We start from the raw sequence: 13373 nt of genomic DNA, 5'->3' as shown, positions 1-13373 counted from the left end.
CTCTTAGATTAATTAAATGATCGAGCTACGGTTCAGTTGCGAGGTCTCAACCACTTTGCCTGTGGTGAGTTTCCAGTGTTGGCTGCGCTCCTCGCTGCGCTGATGGGTAAATTCCCCTCCATCTCTCTTGGCATTTACATTAGAATGCCAAAGAACCGCCATGGTGACGAGCCGACTGATTTCTCTGGAGGACACAAGACTTCCCCCTCACAGAAGAAGCATGTAATGTTTCAATTTAGCTCTCTCAACAGGATCCGTTTCCTTTCCTCCCGGAAAAAGAAAAAAAACGTCCAAATGGAAATATTCAAAATGCGATCTCATGTTTTGTTGTGGCGGAGAGGGAGGGGCGGGTTATTATCAGACCAAATGGAGCAGAGCGCTTTTCTGGAATGTCTTGTCAGGGAGTCTGAGCGGAGCCCGGCCACTGAATGGAGCCCTCTGTTCCCTATTGACTTAAGAAGTTGACAAGTAGGGTCCTCTCGATGTGAAGTGGGCTCCCAGCAGACAAAGAGGGCCCACACAGGCTGCGAGGGTTAGGATGAGAAGGTGGAGGCGGAGGGGCGCAGACTGAGAGCCCGTATTCACCCAACTCCACCGCTGTGTCTTAAGTTACCGCTCACTATAGGAGCTCCTCACACATACATCACTGCGTCTTTGTCATGGAGGCCAGCGCGGTGTAGTGAGCCCGGTGAATGGCCGATGAGACGAGAGGCTGGTAATGAGCACAAATGAGCAAACTGAGTTTTTTTTTAGTTGTAGGGTTTGTTTGAAGGTTTTCCTTAAAGTTAATTTTGACCTGGATTTATCAAGCGATGTTACACATTACGAGTATTGTAATTACCGAACAGTTTAGTGTTAAATGCAATATTCAGAAACTAACATGATACCTGTCGTCCTCTGATGCAGGCGGACGGTTTGCTCCGAGTCAACGGCAATGCAGGAAGTGACGCTCCCACCGCACCCGAGAGTCGAGGAACAGAATCTCCTCCTCACTTCCAGGCGTCTCCTTCCAGAACCAGCCACAGCACTGTAGCTGCTCCCTGCTCGGCAGCATCGCCCGCACACAGTCCACACGCCTCCCCCGCAGGAGGAAGCCCGGCGTCGATAAAGGCCAAGGAGGCACGGGGTGGCACTAGAGCAGCTTCTGAGGACGTCCGAGAACAGAGAGGGGCTGAGCACTCATCGCCACTGAGTCGACCCACCTCACTGCCAGCGGTCAGGATATGTTATTGTTGTTATTGTTGATTACATTCTAGAAATAGGACATTGCATCAACTCATATTCCTCTATAGACAAATATTGTAGTCAGTATTTTTTTGGTAGATGCCCAGTAGAGGGCAGCTTGCTTCACTCAGCATTTGTGGATGAACACACAGACCAGTAAACCCATTCATTGGGTCCAGTGTGGATATCTGCAAAACACAATATCTAATATCTACATCTAATATTTTGCCTCACTGGACTAAAATTAAAGTTTTCTGTCAAAGGAATTAGTTCTGTGGAGGCACAATAGAGCTGCATGTCGATAAAAAGCCCTGTTTTCTAATATATTTATCATTTAAAAACTGAAACAATCTGCCTTTGGGTGCATGCATTGAACACGTCTAACATGGCTGCACTCTACTTTTGTAGAAATTAGTTGGAACAGTTTAAGTTTAAGGAACAAATGTTATTATGAACCGTAAAATCCCATAAAGCCTTAAATCACTTTATAGTCAGATCATGCACTGGACATTAATATTTAAAACCATCTTGTGGCCCATTCAGGAACTGCAGAAGTCAGAAGAAAGCTTTTGGAAGACTGGAGACCAGACGGCAGCTGGTCCAGAGGAGAAAACCTCAAATGCTGCAGCTCAACCAACAACACGTACAGGTCTGAACACACTGACACCCTGTGGTCACTCAGAGACTCTACAGCCCATTTCAAGAAGATTGTTATGTTAACTAGAACCATTGAAAATATGAAAAAGAAGCAAATGTGAGGAGGAAAATGTTTTTACTTTAGTGTCTTTGATTTTAACATTAGTGGTAATGTTGTGTTCTGTATTTTTAGAAGCCAAACAAGAAGTTAAACCTGAAGCATCTGGTCCAAACGTCGCCACTCTGGTCCAATCGGGGCTCAGCACACAGCAGTGTCACACAGTAACTTTACAGGTGAAGCTGCCAACTAAACAAATACACACTTTATTCACCTTTAATGCAGAAGCAGCAATCACTCGTCTGTGCTTCGTTTAACCCTTGAATCTCCTCGCAGGCAAGTTTTCCCAGTTCCCAGGAGTTTTCACAGGGAGGAGAGAACGTCCCAAACTTAACGGCACCAGGATCGTCTGGATATCACCCGGCACAGGAACTGACAGCAGGTCAGTGAACTGCTCACGTTCAAGCACCAAGCCAGCAGCTTCTTTTCCATACACCTCCATGTTTTTCTCCTCCTCCTGTTTGTTTTCTAATTAGGAATGAGATCTAACAAAAACATGTATTGAAAGAACTAAACTTCTTATTCCTCGTAAAACCAAGTTATGTAGATTTTCTTTAAAGCTAAATTTTAGCTTCTATACGGACTTTTAAACTGGTTGACCAGTTTGAGTCTGTTTATCCTTCAGTGTCACAGGACCTCTGTAATTCTGCTAATGTCCATTCCAGCTCCTGGTTTTGACATTTGTTTTATCCCTCATCATTTCCATCCCTCTTCCCTTCCTTTCTTCCCTCATTCCCTCTCTTATCCCTCCACCTGCACATTTTTTTTTATTTCGCTTTAGAGTTTGCAAACAGTGTCATCTCTCCACCGGCAACCAGCAACCCTAAGTTACGTTGGGAGTTCTTCGCTCCGCCAGGTAAAATCCTTTCATTCATCAGCGGAGCTCGTGTTTCCCTCCCCAGGTTCTGAACGTGTAGAGAGTCTCTGCTGCGTCTGCAACAGTCGGACGACACTTCACTCGTGTTTGTGTCCGGTTCTGGATGATCACAGATTTTTCTCTCCATCTTAAATGTTTTTTATTGTTTTGCACTACAATTATGTACAAACATGAGTTTTTTTTCTAGTCCAGCTCATAATTTATTTATCATTTATTGGAAGTCATATTTGTTCGATCGTGTTGATCAGGATGTATTGGTAAAGATAATCTACATATGTAAGATTAAAGAAAATATTTCTACCAGATATCTGAGGGAATACTGACCACGTTAACTTCATATACTGAAAGAATATTTTCTAACATATCATAAGTTTAATTATCTGCAACAGTTTGAAAGCCTCAGTTTCACGTCTCGCATTTTTTTGCCTTTCAACCAAAAGCAACAACATTTGGCTTTAAAAGGTTTTCTATCCATATCCTGACTAAATTCTTTTTTATACCTGCTCATATAATGTTTATGTTTATAGAAGAAAATGTTCAAATGTAAAATCAAAAGAGCAAGAAGAACAACTTCAGATGAAACTCGTTGCTGCTGGTGAACTGGTTTTCTCCCCTCGTCCGTCTGTCGCCTACTTTCATCTGTATCTTCCTTTCTCAGGTTCTTCCAAACATCTGTCCCATCAAAAAAAGAAAAACACATTTATTCTGATCACCTGTCTCTATAATATCTGTGTAAACTGTATTTTAAATAATGTTCTCTCATATTTACTCTGCAGAGGCTCCAGAAAAGGATCTCCGTGGAAATGTGAGTTATAATCATTTGAGCTAAAAGCCCTTTTCACTGCACCTCATCTGGTTCATCACCTCCTGTATCACAGATGGTTCCTGTAGCTTAGTTGAACTGATAAAGACAGAAAAACAAATGACCACATCCTGCAGGTAAGATAAAATAAAACCTCCAGGGAGCTTTTAAAGACTCTCTCACTTACACAAGCAAAACATTAGTTTTAATGTCAGCACTTTACATCCTGTATAGTTTGAATTATTCTATTATTCTATAAATTCTAATTATCGTGTCTCACAAGCCAATAAAAGGACAGTTGTTGGGTAACAGGTTTTAGTTCTTAGTGATGTTTTGGTTCAGACGTTGAACTCACCACGTCAGCGCTCAGCCACGATGTCATGAGTCACACCGAGCTGTTGATGTAGCATGACAGACGACGATGCTGTACGACGATGGCCGAGACCGCTTCCGTTTGCATTGGAGCTCATCTCTCTCTCTCTCTCTGTCTCCTCTCTTCTTAGTAGGAGTCCTTTGGCTAGCATTGGAGTAGTGCTGTTGTGGTAGACCAACTATTTCTGTCTCCTCCCTTCCCTTCTTCTTTTCCTGTGGTGGACGTGTGTGCACATTGGTGTGTGTGTGTGTGTATGTGTATGTGTGAGCGTGTGTGTGTGTGTGTTTGTGGGAGGGTGTGAATATGTGCATGATTATCTGTGTGCCGTGTGTGGGGTATTTTGTGCATGTTGATGTGTGCGTGTGGTTGGATTTGTGTGTATGTTTCTCTCTGTGTGTGTGTGTGTGTCTGTGTGTTGGGGTCCATCAGGTGTCAGTGCCGGTGTTGCCCCAGGCCAGGCGGGCAGACCGCTGGTCTTGGGACCCGGATGAGGAGCGAAAGCGTCAGGAAAGGTGGCAGCAAGAGCAGGAGCGCATGCTGCAGGTACACAGTGAACCTCATAGGGTGAAGCATGGGCGCATGAGTCTGCAAGGTTAGGAGTTCAACTCCTTGTGGAGCTCAGTGGGTAGAGCAAGGCACCAACACTGAGGATTAGATCCAGAACTGACTTTAAATTCGAAACTATTGCATTTTTGTAGATTACTAACTTGTCCTAGAGGCAGAAAGAATTGATTGAGGTGAAACTCCGCCCCTGAGTGGAAAAATATATTCTTAAATGAAAATGAGAAGCTAGTTTTCTTTATATTATTTAAGGTCAAACTATGACGTTCAGCAGGCAGCACATATTAGGTTTAGGTTCTTTTAAACATTCAGCAGCTTCATCAAAGTTCATCAAAGGCTTTGTCACTGGAAAAAGATTTTTACTAAATGCAGTTGTAGATAATGATTTAGTGTAAATAATGCACTAGAATGCACAATATTTGAAACATAGGTTTTTCTGTTATTGACTAATTCAAACTGGTCTCTTGCACAACAACATCTCAGTGGATTCAGCAAATCACAAACACACGTCATTACATTTAATATCAAAGTTATTATTAGAATATTTTACAGGTTATTATGAATAAATAGACATTAATAAGATATAAGAAGATACAAATCAAACAGTAATACAACTAAATAATCTAAACAATTACATCTTTTTTGCATCGTTTATTCTGCAAAATATAAGTTTTGATATCTGCAGACAAACAAGCAGATGCCGTTATGACTGTGAAAGGCTCATCGACCAGTAAATTGGTCGGGCTCTAGTAATTTGCTTATGTCGTCCACGTGACTTGTGAAGAAAACTAACAGTCAATACATGCAAGTTTTTATAAACTACATTTTTTACCCTTAATTTTTGTTTTGCAGTTAAACAATTGAAAAAAGATTTCTGGCTGTAAACTGGGCTTCATCTCCTTGAAAGTCAACATTATAACTGCTGTTTAAACGGCATTTATACTCATTAGATGTTGACATATGGTGAATGAAATGTTATTGAAAAGGTTAAACTTCACCAAAGTGACTCAAACCAAAGTTATTCTGGTGTGTTTACATGTCTGGGACCATTAACTGACCCTGTAAGTGAATCTAAACCAGTAACCCAGTAAGTTTCAGTGCGTCGGTCACTGATTTGCTCAGTTTACAATCAGAAGAATTAACCACATGTCGTTGCTACCTGCAAAGCTTGCCTCCATGTTTGTTCTACACCGAGCGTGCCCTCCTCTAAAAGCATATCTCCTCCTGACGATGCACCCTCTGGCCACTAGATGGGGACTTTGTGCAATTGAAGAACGTCTAGTTGGGTTTTTGTTTCCATCTCATGCACAAAACACAGACATTGTTTCCCGAGGTTGCTGCTGTTGCTGCTGCCCAAATCACCCTCTCCCTCCTCAGCCAATACCAGCTGCATCTCAGGGCCACGTGTTTTTTAAACGTTGATCTGCAGTCTCTAGATAAGTAACGGTGACGTGAAAAGGTTCCTCCTCTTCCCCTGTCGTTGCAGTTGATTGTTTGAGATGAGATGCTCTAAAATGGATGAATGTCTGGTGCATCAATGTGCTTGTGCCCTGGTTTGTATTGTGCCGTGTCTCTGTGCTTCGACCTTGGTCCGTCATCCGTCTTATTCATGTTGCTTTCACTTTGAATCTTCCTTCTTTCATTTGGTCTTATTTCAGGGTTCACACACGACTTTAGAAAAGGAGTCAAAAGCGGTTCTTGTGTGGAATAATCCTAAGTGCACATTTGCTCTAACGTTACCGTACATCAGGTAACAACCTGAATGAAATTGAAGGATTTAGGGGAACTTTTCAAATGACAGTTGTGTAGGAACCCTGTGCTCTGCATGCTCTGCTTCTTGCCTTTTGTCTGCATCGCCTGCGTCTGGTCTCTTTTGTTCGCTTTATAATCACTAACAAGTAAAATCAGATCTGAGCAAGTGTTCGGCCATAACAGAGGAACATCAAGCTACCTTTGCATCCATCTATGTCTCTGAGTCGAGGCTCACATCCAGAGAACATGCACAGAGCTTCTCTCACGGAAATCAGATACACTCACTACCAACCCCCCCCTCCTGGATTAAATTAAGCAGGATGCACCAGGAGAGAAATTTCAGATTCAGAAAGCTTTGTTTTTTTTTTAAAAACTCTCAAAGCTCGTTTGATGCTCCCCCCCCCCCCCCCCCCCACCCCCTGTAGACAGTTCAGTCTTCCTCCTTATTGAGGTTCTGTGCTGTATTTCATGTGTCTGTTGCCATGGTAACAGGAGAAGTACCGCCGTGAGCAGGAGAAGCTGAAGGAGGAGTGGGAGAAGGCACAAAGGGAGGTGGCGGAGGAGGAGAGGAAGTACCATGAGGAGGTGTGTGTGTGTGTGTGTGTGTGTGTGTGTGTTTATGCTTCGGGGGCACATGTTTATTAAATGAAATGTGTAGTGTTTGTGTGAGTCGTGTGTTTTTAAAACTGAAATAAAAGTTTATTTTCTAACTGATGACAGTGCTGCCATGTTGCTAAACTCACCTCCGATCACAACAGGAGCGCAGGATACTGGAGGAGACGGCGGCGCCTCTCACGCCTCGCTCCTCGGCGCTGCCGTCCCCGAGCCGTGGGGAGCTCTCCTCCACCGCTGAGCCCCACGACACCATCGTCCGCTCACTGGCCGACTGGGAACGCAAGCAAGAACTTCTGGAGAGGCAGTCGGTGAGTAACTGATTGATTAGTTCAGCAGGAAGGTAAAAACTCCAGAGTGGAAACAAATCGACTGACTTTTATCTGTTTGTCTGATTGGCTGGTGCAGAGGGGGAGCACGGAGAGCGCGGAGGGGAAACGGCGAGAAAACGACAGGACCAGTGACATCAGCACTGCTGACGACAGCATGAAAACAGGCAGAAGGTTGGTTAACTCGGCCTCAAAGCAGGAAATGGTGCATCTGAGCAGTTTCAGAAAATAACAGTGATTTAGGATGAGGCTCTGAAGTAGAGCTGGGTAATAACACAATAACTATTATGATGGCAATATTAAAAGTTAGACTTTAAACTTTACAGTACACCATCTTTCCCTCCTGTGATCCTCAGCCTGGTGAGTCACAGCAGCAGTCAGCCGGAAACACTCGGCCACAGTCTGCAGAACGGCCAGAAACCTCCAGCGACGCTCAAACCCTCGACTCCAGTGAAGAAACAAGAAGACCTGACGACAGACGGCAACAAGGCCGGCCAGTCTGCAGGAGACAGGAGGTGTGTGAACGGGGGGGGGGGGAAGAGAGAGAGAGAGAGAGAGAGAGAGAGAGAGAGAGAGAGAGAGAGAGAGAGGAGGTGTGTGAGTGTGTGTGTGTGTGTACGGTAGAGAGAGAGAGGAGGTGTGTGTGTGTGTGTGTGTGTACGGTAGAGAGAGAGAGGAGGTGTGTGTGTGTGAACGGTAGAGAGAGAGAGAGAGAGAGAGAGGAGGTGTGTGAGTGTGTGTGTGAACGGTAGAGAGAGAGAGGAGGTGTGTGAGTGTGTGTGTGTGTGTGTGTGTACGGTAGAGAGAGAGAGGAGGTGTGTGTGTGTGAACGGTAGAGAGAGAGAGAGAGAGGAGGTGTGTGAGTGTGTGTGTGTGTACGGTAGAGAGAGAGAGAGAGATGTCACAGTTTGAGAAAGATGATGAGCTCAGTCATTTTAAAACTTGTCATGGATTTGTGTTCCTCTTACATGTCAGAGTGATTCAAGACACACTTGGCCACAAACAATTGACTGGTACAGACGCACAATATATAGACAACATACATATTAATGAACGGACACTGTACATACTATTTACAAACATGAAGGTTTCATTTACTTCCACATTGAAATGACAGGGATACAGTTTTTTTGTTATTATACACAAATGTCTTCATGTCTGTTTTGTTTTCTTACATCTTTCATTCTTATGTCGGGTGTAAATGTGAATTTCAGACGACTAGAGTAGTAACAAGTACAATACTGAATCTTTTTGCATCAGCTGCAGTTCCCTTGTTTGTCCATCAGGTGGCATCTTGTAGCACATGTAGTTTCCCCTCCACCACCCAGTACAACGTCAGAGAACACCATGACAAGAATAACATCTTTTAAACATAATCATCAGAGTCGTGTACAGAAGGAAAACTGAATTTTAAAAGAATGCCCAAACAGTTGTGAGTAGATTTGCCGGTTGCCCCCGGCTCGGATTGGCTCACGTCCCGACTCCTGCAGCCAATTGTGTGGCCCGTATCTATGAGTCACCATCATGTCTCATGTCACTGTCCATTTCCAGGGGGGGTCCCATTGATAATAACACAAGCCGCAGCTCATCAAAGCCCCCTGCAGCATGTCCACCTCCTCCAGACACTCTGCCTCCAGCCCCCAACAGGTACTGCATCACAAACAGCCCACACAGGGGAGGGAGGGGAGGGAGGGAGGTTCATTTCTGCTTTGTCATTTCCTGCTTCGCTGCATCTCTCCACCCATAACATCACATGTAAAACCACAACCTGCCTGCCTCATTTCCAATTTAGCGCAGTCCAACGAAATACAGTTTCACGTGGTTCATGTTCTCCATAATATCTTTTTCACATCGATTCTCGTGTCTTCCTGTTTATATTCAGGCTGGTCGCTGTGTTTTTGTGCCTCCTTGTATTTCAGTTAGATATTAAATCATGTGTCAGTTTGATCAACACTTCCCTCTTCTTGTCTTTCTCAGTTCTCCCTCTCACATCCACTGTCATCACAGTTAATCTGTCACATTTAGGGAAATGACGTTTGTTTCCCTTCGAGTGTCAAAGGTTTTGTGCGGCTCTCCGTCCCCCTGCAGGTCCGTCAGCGGGAAGAAGCTGTGCTCCAGCTGTGGGCAGCCGCTGGGGAAAGGAGCGGCGATGATCATCGAGACCCTCAGCCTCTACTTCCACATCCACTGCTTTAAGGTCGGTGATGAAGAGGGGGATCGGCTTCCTCTCGTGTTTTCTTTAGTCAAAGATTTAGTCTCATTCTATGTTTGTGTGAGAATGAGAATCAGGATTTATTGCAGATACACATGCAGCTTCTTGTTTAACCACTGTTTTAGGATTGTTTAGAAATTATTAAATGGGAATCCAATGGGCCACAGACAGAATTGAGCAGAAAATTCTGAGACGTGCAGTGACACATTGATTGTTGTTTCTTTTGTGTTGTTTTTTACACAATAACACAAGCTTCGTCCGATTAGATTCAGCTGTAATAACCAATAGATTATTATTTCATATTCCTCAAGCTGCTCTCTGCCTGTGTCTCCTCAGTGTGGGGTGTGTAAGGGACAGTTAGGCGACACAACCACGGGCACGGACGTTCGAATCCGGAACGGCCTCCTCAACTGCCACCAGTGCTACATCCGCTCCCGCTGTGAGTACCACCCCCCCCCCCCCCCCCATCCCATCCCAGGTCGCCCTCACCCCCTCACCACTCTCTGCCCTGCCTGTCTCCATACACCCTCCTCTTCCTCTCTCTTCTTCCATCATCTGATGCTTGTATCCATCCATCAGAAGCTAAAAATGAATTATGAATGTGGTCGTGTTCTGTCAGCAGATTACAAAAAAAATCAACCACAGTCAACAACGAAACACGACCAGAAATAAACGAACAATCCCCGGTTACATAAGGTTCATAAACATTCTCAAGAATCGGGGACAAAAAGATGAATACATGCATTTTTCAACAAAGCAGTAAACACAGCGATCGTGAACCAGGAAGAGAAAGTGACTGTGTTTGATTTATTGTTTTCAAAGTAAACGCGACACTATTTCATGATTAATACATTCGAGGTGCATTTCAAAGGTTTTAATCCTTTATTGCCGTCCTGCTGTGAGGCTGATAATACGAGGGGGGATTTTTAATATAAAAATCTTCACCTGCGAGTGCAGCTTTAATGAAGAAGTGTCAGACACGGTGGCGCTGCGCTGAACGGAGGGATGGATGTGGGGAGAAACTGGTGATGCTGCGGCGGAGAGAGGATGATTGTAACTTTCCATCCCTTTCACCTTGACTGTGCAAAAAAAAAAAGAAAAAGTCGCTCATGTTTAAATAACCTCTGAGCAGCGGATATCATCCGAGGGATCAGAGAAACCACAGAATCAAATCAAGAGATTCAATCAAAAGACTCTTGACTCATTATGAGGGGTTTTTTCCTGCCTCGACCTTAAAATCCCAGGAAAAGAAACCGTGATTTGTAAAAATGTTCTTCTTCTTCCCTCTCTGTGTCTTTTCTCCTTTCAAGCGGCCGGACAGCCGACCACGTTGTGACGCCCGGCAGAAGAAGCACAAGGTTCAGAGAAGAAGCCCCTTCCCTGCTTTAACCCGATTATCTGCAAATCATGTCCTTCAGCGTGTGGCCGGGTCTCTGCATCCTCTGCAGCTCAATAACCAATGAAGATTCATCATGTGGGGCCGACTGGGGATCTGGGGACAGTCAGACAATGACAAAAAAATATATATATAAATATATTCATCGTGTTTATGTCATCTGATACGTGAGTGAAATCTGGATTTGATTGGTCCACGCAACCACCACGGACTCCGTTCCATCATGCGGCGAGAGAGAGGGAGACGGCTCGGGGGTGGCGGCGGCCATGTTGAAAAGAAAAACACAAGATGCAGATTACAGATTCGCTCTGAACACAGTCGACGTCCTTCACTGTCAAGAGTGAGCACGCAAAGAGAAAAATGGGTGTTTGAATCAAGAAGTAGAATCAGATTCTATTCTTTTCTGGATGGAAAAATAATGTTAATATTCCGCTTTCAGTTCCATATGATGGAAATGCAGTATATCGTTTAGTTTAATGTCATCATTTAAGAAAGATTATTTTCATAATTAGATTTGATAAGAATCAGAAAAACCCAGGATTTGAAAAATGAGGCAGCTCAGATCTGACATCTTAATTTCTCACAACAGGCTGGATCTGAATTAGTTTTAATAATTTCACGTCCCTGCAGCAAAACTACACGACCACAACAACAAGGTTTTACAAGCTTCACTTAGAAAGTGAAATGAAGGTCACTATAAATCCTCTGTATCCACCGTAGTGAGTTTCTGGTTGTTTTTTTGATCCTTTGGCCCAAACAGTGATCCCACGTCCCTTCGTCTGTGCTCGGGGAAAAGAAAACACCCTCTGATATAAACACATATTATGGATGTAGGTCATCATCGGGGCAACAGCAGCTGCTGGGCCGCAGGAGGTTGTTGCTCGGGGTCAGGAGAAGTCAGGACTTTAATGTGCCTTAAGAAAGCAAAGGTGACGCAGGACGAAGACAAACAAACACCTGGGGTGTAGGGAGGGGGGGAGGGAGGGGGGGGGGATTTGGCCAAATTTAAACTCTTAAAACCCGCAGCCCTCCCTCACGTCGCGCTTTACTGCAGAACTTTTTTTATTCTCACATCGCTCCCCTGTTATTCCTGTTATTGTGATTTGCAGTGACGAACCCAATGCAAAGAAAGGACGTCTGTTGTCTATCTGGAAGAATATACCTGTAGAGTGTATATATATAAATATATATATATCTATCTACTGCAGGGGAAACCATTGATTTTATTTTGAATGTTTGACTCTAGAACCATTTAGACTCCTGTATGCTATTAATTGAGGTAATTTTGATAATTGCTCAGTGGTAGGATTCATTTATAAAATAAGAAAAAGAAAAAAAAAAGTCACCAGTACATGTTACATCTCGTAAAAAACCGCCGACGTAAGATGAACACACACACACACACACACACACACACACACACACACACACACACACACACACACACACACACACACACCAGCAGCAGCAGTTGCACCTGTGCAATATTTGGTTGGATGAAAACTAAAGATCTGTGCCGCCAGCTGGAAAAAACTTCAAGTCAGTTGCTTCTTTTCTTTTTATGAACTTGTATGAGAAGAGCTCGGTCGTGTATTGTGGATGTTTTTTTAAAATAAAATGCACGTTTAAGCCTAAAACCAAATGATTTGCTGTATGAAGGCAAACTAGCAGCCTCCTCTTCCTCCTCCTCCTCTTCCTCCTCCTCCTCCTCCTCCTCCATCTATAGCCACGCTTCTCCGGGTTCATCTCTCTGATCTACAGTATTTTTAAGCTTCTGTTCCGATTGTGTATTTTCTTTTTTTATCATTTAGTTGATGAGTAAATCTCGGCTGAGTCTCTTATAGCAGGATCTTTGAGACGGAGGCTCTACATTCAGACGGTCTTCTTTGGACGGGATAGCTGGGAAATGGAAACCTTTAACGTCTGTTCTGTATTTATTGTAATATTCACCTGAACACTATCTGAAATATAGATTCATTTGATGTTTAAATGCAACGGCATTTATAGCATACTGTATGTTTATAAATAAAATGTTATAAATTTTAAACCACGTGCCTTCGTCTTTTAATTTTGAAGCGATCCTTGAATAAATACCGGTTATTTTTGTCGAACATAATAACTGCTTATATACTTGTACAGATTAATCCTGCAGATGAACTCCTGCCGCTGGCTGTGAAACATGAAAAACACAAACTAACTTTTGCAAACCTGAGTTTCTTTTTCTCTAATTTAAACTTGTTATTAACCAGGTGCCTGTTGAGGTTGGAAACCTGAGATGAAGGAAAAACAGCCGCACGAATCTCTGCTCTAATAACAGACTAAACAAATCCAACAATGAATAAACAATACACCAAAAATAAAAAAAAATTACTTTACTATTCTATTTTTTGGGTTTGGTGTTTTGTTTAATGAAGAAGTAACTGTAGTTATTTTAGATTCTGCCAGATATGATTTATGTGTGATTGATCAAATATTTGTTGG

General features: G+C 43.4%; 1 protein-coding gene across 16 annotated transcripts in view; it reads left to right on the top strand.

The window, feature by feature from the left end:
• LOC117769132 (LIM and calponin homology domains-containing protein 1-like) overlaps positions 1-12939 on the top strand; it is a 76247-nt gene extending 63308 nt beyond the window's left edge. For 11 of the 16 annotated variants that reach the window (XM_034597782.1, XM_034597780.1, XM_034597781.1 and 8 more), the window contains 15 exons: positions 907-1215; positions 1768-1873; positions 2054-2154; positions 2255-2360; positions 2760-2834; positions 3632-3660; positions 4460-4573; positions 6836-6928; positions 7102-7266; positions 7364-7458; positions 7641-7799; positions 8836-8931; positions 9373-9481; positions 9833-9935; positions 10807-12939. In XM_034597782.1, the coding sequence (XP_034453673.1) occupies positions 907-1215; positions 1768-1873; positions 2054-2154; positions 2255-2360; positions 2760-2834; positions 3632-3660; positions 4460-4573; positions 6836-6928; positions 7102-7266; positions 7364-7458; positions 7641-7799; positions 8836-8931; positions 9373-9481; positions 9833-9935; positions 10807-10832 (1686 nt within the window). In that variant the 3' untranslated portion in view covers positions 10833-12939. Of the gene's footprint in view, positions 1-906; positions 1216-1767; positions 1874-2053; positions 2155-2254; positions 2361-2759; positions 2835-3631; positions 3661-4459; positions 4574-6835; positions 6929-7101; positions 7267-7363; positions 7459-7640; positions 7878-7984; positions 8050-8835; positions 8932-9372; positions 9482-9832; positions 9936-10806 lie in introns of those variants that run through there. The other 5 variants (XM_034597783.1, XM_034597784.1, XM_034597785.1 and 2 more) reach the window with 5 other exon arrangements.
• Positions 12940-13373: the final 434 nt, after the last annotated feature.

The sequence above is a fragment of the Hippoglossus hippoglossus genome, chromosome 10, assembly GCF_009819705.1.
Source record: "Hippoglossus hippoglossus isolate fHipHip1 chromosome 10, fHipHip1.pri, whole genome shotgun sequence".
Lineage (NCBI taxonomy): Eukaryota > Metazoa > Chordata > Actinopteri > Pleuronectiformes > Pleuronectidae > Hippoglossus > Hippoglossus hippoglossus.
The sequence above is the reverse complement of the archived record's forward strand: the minus strand, read 5'-3'. Positions and strand labels throughout refer to the sequence as shown.